At 37.6% G+C, this 5,244-nt stretch overlaps 1 protein-coding gene across 1 annotated transcript; it reads left to right on the forward strand.

The window, feature by feature from the left end:
- Nucleotides 1–2,737: 2,737 nt before the first annotated feature.
- LOC113340057 (E3 ubiquitin-protein ligase WAVH1-like) lies at nt 2,738–4,836 on the forward strand. Its single transcript, XM_026585276.1, has 4 exons — nt 2,738–2,915; nt 3,053–3,591; nt 3,704–4,050; nt 4,140–4,836. Exons 1-4 carry the CDS (start codon nt 2,879–2,881, stop codon nt 4,633–4,635), a joined length of 1,419 nt encoding a protein of 472 aa, XP_026441061.1. The 5' UTR covers nt 2,738–2,878; the 3' UTR covers nt 4,636–4,836.
- The last annotated feature ends 408 nt before the right edge of the window (nt 4,837–5,244 follow it).

Below are 5,244 nucleotides of genomic sequence, written 5' to 3' on the forward strand. Positions count from 1 at the left end.
TAAATACAGACATTTATGAGTAACTACACCCCAAAATAACTGACTCAGTCAACACGAAAGTCAGCTAGGTGAATTGATGCAAGTACTCTAAAATGATCACAGAAAGGAGGAGGAAAAGAAAAAGGTCAAAGACACAAAGTGGGGTAATCACTGTGCTGAGTCAGTGGACTCACTGATTCCATGAAGAATAGAGGATCATCAACAACCTCCGCAAACAACACCCAGCTGGTAAATTTGTTCACTTATTCGATTGCAGAGTATTTTCATTTCAACTGTTATTGGTAGTTCTGGATAGATATACTCTAATTATGTGAACTTTATGGTTAATTCAAAACTTGTTATCACTACCACCAAGTGTTTGTTTAATTGCTTATTAAAGACAAGGTTAAGGTTAAGCTATCCGATATCCGATAACATCCGACGGATATCAAAAAATCCAATTCGATAAGGTTAAGGTTAAGCTATCGGATATCGGATTTTTATCCGTTAAAATCTGGTTTTGTGGGAACAGAAGCAAATGCTGAAAATTTAAACATTTAACAGAGTATAAAACCCAACAGTTCAGTTCTTCATCTGCAACAGCTCATACATGCCTTAACTCATTCATTTAAACCTTGCCTATTCAAATTGAATCTCCATCACTTCAACATTATATAACTATTACTCTAACACCCTGCAACTTCAGTCTAGACATCATAGAAACTACACAGTTCCTCAACTCAAACCACCAGCACCAACAACGAATTATAATTCCATCTGCACTACTACAGTTCACCAATAATTTAACCCCCAACACATGCAGTCACCCATTACAACATCTTCATCTGGTACATGAACCCTAGTAATTCAGTTCATATCCAATCCCAAAAACCCCTAATTACATCTATAGAGTAATTCACCCCCTTATTCAATTTTTTAAAATACTTCAACCAAAACAGGAACCCTAATTTCCAAATTCATTTCCTATAGAAACTGAAATTAAACCCAAAACATGTAACTAATTTTCACTTGAGAACAAACCCAAACTAATTACTCAGTTAACAATCAAAATACGCATGAATTAAACATTTGACATAAACCCTAATTTACCTTTGTTTTGATTCATATTCAGAACGGCTTCGTCTCAATAATTCATCAACCCTTTAGTTCTATATTCATCAGCAACCCAATCATCTTATCAATTTCTCACGAACATCAATCGACTCCTGAAAACCCTAACTTTAATTTGCAGCTACAACACTTGTTCTCCTCCCGAGTTCAAACAACCATAGAAACATCTCCATCACCTTTGGATCAACATACTATCGAGCTTCTAAGAATCTCTCACAAAAACTAGATCAATTCTCACGGATTGAGATCGACAGAGAAAAGGAAGGAACAAAAGAAAAAAAAAATAGAGAAAAGAGAAATAAGAGAAAAGATATTCTCTTGGATCTGGTTTTTGAGATAATACCTAGGGATGTGAAATTACAAGTACACCCCTAACCTATCACATATCGGAAATTTACTTAACGGAAGCAATCTAATCCGATAGCGATATCGTTAAGAGGTAAAACCGATAAAATATCCGGTTCCGATATCCGATATGTCGGATTAAATCCTATAGGATGTCGGATTTCGAAAATGGATATCGGATATCGGTTATCCGTTGCCAGCCCTACAAAGTGGTTTTATAAGTTTCTCAAAGTTATGCAAACCCCTTGATGTCTTCTTTGATTACTACTCTTTAGTCCGACACGGTTGCGGCGCTTTTCACGGCGTGATATCGGCAACCCAAACGGCCTGCCAAGCATGTGGTCACACTGGCTTTAACTTAATTAATAGTGTTTATTTAATTAATTATTTCTACTCTGCTCTATAATTAAGTTTGTTTTGAATATATGCTGAAATTTGCAAATTAAAGCTCCTCGGATGAGCATGAAGACTTTATTCTCACCACAGAAGAAGAAGATTTACGAGCCAAAAATGGTTTATATCGACGACGAAGAGCTAGGGTTACACTGTCTATTGGCTTAACTTAATTTTTCTATTCTCTATGTTAAATTTCTCATCTTAAATCTTTTATCAGATTCATATTGATTATAATTGTTTCTGATGGCATTTTTTAAAAGCACTGATCGCTTATAACAGGACCATCTTATAGTTTCGGAGTGTTCTAGATGAATTTAATTTTTGAGGTATTTTTATGAAATATTAAGTTAAAAATTGAGAGATAAATTCATATACTATTAAAGTTTGGCGGCCGAAGGCCATCGATTTTTTTTTTCTAGTTTTTTAGGTTATTTTTCGGGTTGTAAACTTTTAATTTTACATCAAATATCCCAAAATCAGTAACTCAACATTTATAATTGTCACATATATATTAGTAATGTGACAATATCATTTAATAATATTATAACTACTGTAATTTACGTATACACAAAACTTTTATGGGCCCCAAAATTGGAGGCCTTAAACAGCGCCTAGCTCGCCTGCCCCTTCAGACGGCTCTGGCTTATTGGCCAGAAGAGAGGCATAACAAACGATCTGAGATAAGTGTTCCGGATTTGAGATAAGGGTTCCATTTGAATCAATTGATTAATTAATTATAATCATCTTAATCATCATTTGGACTTTTGTGCAAATGATAAAATATGATAATAATAGTATATCGGCAACCCAAAGCTAAGCCATGTGATCATTCTGGGCCATCCAACATGATCACGTATTACAAAACAGTCGTGTAGCTAACTACTACCTTGAAAAAAAAACTCTTCTTGGAATCTTAAATTAATTAAGTTTAGTGGTTAAACAATTTTCCTCTCTGCTCTAATCAAGTCTCCCTAGATTTCGATTAGAACACAAAGACTTTACTAGAGAAGAAGATACAACTGCAAAGATGATCTACAACGATGATGAACCGCCAAGGCAGACAGGTTTTTAATTAGCACTTGTCTCTGTTTAATTATTTAACTTAATTTAGTTTTTCCCTCTGATCAGCTTCTTCTTCCTTAGGTTTACATGTATCTATTGGTAATTGTTGAATTAACTTCAGTAGATCTTATTTCATCAGAAGGATTAGATGGAAACTTGGAGACGAGAATCATCCACAAGCAGGAGGCACCGATGGAGGAAAGCCAATTTAAGGTGTTGTTGGAGCTCAAGGGAGTTGGATCAAAGCATGGCAGATTAGGGGTGGATCTTGTGACCGTCTTGGATATCAGCGGAAGCATGAGGGGATCCAAATTGGCAAAAATGAAACTTGCAATGCAATTCTTGGTCAAGAAACTTAGCCCAAGCGATCGTTTATCTGTCGTCACTTTCAACAGGAAGGCCGATAGGTTGTGCCCGTTGTGCCAGATAAATGATGAATCTCGAACGGACATTATACAAAAGGTCAACGAGATAGTATCCCGGAGTTCCACAAACACAGAGTCTGGTCTTAAACTAGCCTTAAAAATACTTGGGGACCGCGTTCACACAGAAAGGCGTCGTGTCGCCATCATGCTTATATCGGACGGGATGGAAGATGCAGAGAGTAAGGCTGTCTGTGTTTCAGTCCGCGATGTGCCCGTGTACACATTCGCTTGTGGTAGTGATTGTGATCCAGAGGTAGTTTGAATATAGAAATTGAAAAAAAGTTACTCATCTTTACTATAAATTCACTTAATTCATTAGGTACATCGATATCTTTATCACGTATGATGTATGCTCTGTTCCATAGGTGCTCAGCCGCATTTCCAAAAATAGCAATGGCGGAATGTTTGCAGCTGTCCCAGATTTTGATGACTTGAATGTTGCATTCTCTACGGCTTTGGCTGGGCTTCTGCATGTAGCTATCGAGGACCTCACTCTTACTATTAAACCGCTGAATAGTTCTCAATTGGATGAGGTGAATGCCGGATCTTACCCACAAACGAAATATGACACTGTATTGAAGGAGCCTGTAATCATTACATTCAGGACATTATACGACAGAGAGACCCGCAGGGTCCTTTTGCTACTTACTCTCCCAAAGGTCGTTGAAGATGAGTCGGCTATCAAAATCTTGGATATTGTATACAAGTACAGGTATATCCGATTTCGATTACTTGATGATATAAATAATTTATGTCGATTGTCATGTAATTTTTTGTATATGAACATGTTTGTCTGCACAGAGTTGGTGGGAAGGATACACTTGAGTCTGGTACCAAAAGCATACATGTGACCCGCAATGATTTGTCAACAGAGGCAGAGAATGAGGAGGTGCTAGCCGAGGAGAGACGTATCAGTGTTGTAAGCAACATTAAAGAAGCAAGAATTTTGGCTGACCGGAAAAATCTGGAGGAGGCCAGGATTAATCTGGTTGTTGCTAAAAAATTACTGTCGGAGGTTGATGCTATTCTGACTGCTCAACTGGACCAACTCTTTCTACTCATGGTATCCCCAAAAACATACGACGAACAAGGATTTGTTTTTGCGCTAGCTCTTGAGGCATCTCATGAAGCCCAACGTGCCACAACTGTCCCAGGTGCTGATCACTTTCAGGCAGGTATGTTTAACACTCCCCATATGGACTTATTCATTGAACAAGCCAGGTCATTTGACATGGATCCCGTATATAAAATACCCACGGAGGATGAGGATATGAAAATCGTCGCACTTGTGCACTGAAATTACCAAGGGATTTGAAGAACCGACCAAACTGGGCTTAAAAATTATACTCATGACTTATTCATGTTTTTATCTTTGGTGAAGTGCTATTATTTTTACACAATGTAAAACAGAAATGAATGTGATAAGAGTGAAAGTCTTGTTGTGTGTAAACTCCGTTTCTATTTTCCCAATTTATTTTTGATCGGTCTATTTTCCCAATTTACCTCGTACATGTTATCAGTTTTATACATTAACTTCCATGTAATCTTAACTTGGGAAATCAGCGTAGTTCCATCCGCGTACTGGCAACTCGGAAATTCACCAAGCTGAGATCCTTACTGAATACCGTTTTACTGAGTTCTAGAAAATATAAATCATTGAGTAACTCTAAATCAATGTGTACACATATATCTCACTATCAGACACGTGTATATAAAGAGGTACGTGGAAAGCATGCAGGCCAAAAACATCAAAACATGATGGGTCACGAAACACCAAATAAACCCCGAGGAGTCACTTTATCTCATCCCCAAAAGAGGAGCTAAGATCAACGGTGGAGAGAAAGTTAGCTGACACGGACTGACAGGGGCAGAAGACACTTGTCTGACACGAGCAGACCCCTCAACT

This window comes from Papaver somniferum, chromosome 1 (genome assembly GCF_003573695.1).
Source record: "Papaver somniferum cultivar HN1 chromosome 1, ASM357369v1, whole genome shotgun sequence".
NCBI classification, from domain to species: Eukaryota; Viridiplantae; Streptophyta; class Magnoliopsida; order Ranunculales; family Papaveraceae; genus Papaver; species Papaver somniferum.

What these genes read in the sequence shown, in the direction of transcription:
- LOC113340057 (XM_026585276.1), top strand. Translation starts at nt 2,879, where the DNA reads ATGATCTACAACGATGATGAACCGCCAAGGCAGACAG. An exon ending in GTAGTGATTGTGATCCAGAG is followed by an intron (nt 3,592 to 3,703) that starts GTAGTTTGAATA and finishes TCTGTTCCATAG; the next exon opens with GTGCTCAGCCGCATTTCCAA. An exon ending in GATATTGTATACAAGTACAG is followed by an intron (nt 4,051 to 4,139) that starts GTATATCCGATT and finishes TTGTCTGCACAG; the next exon opens with AGTTGGTGGGAAGGATACAC.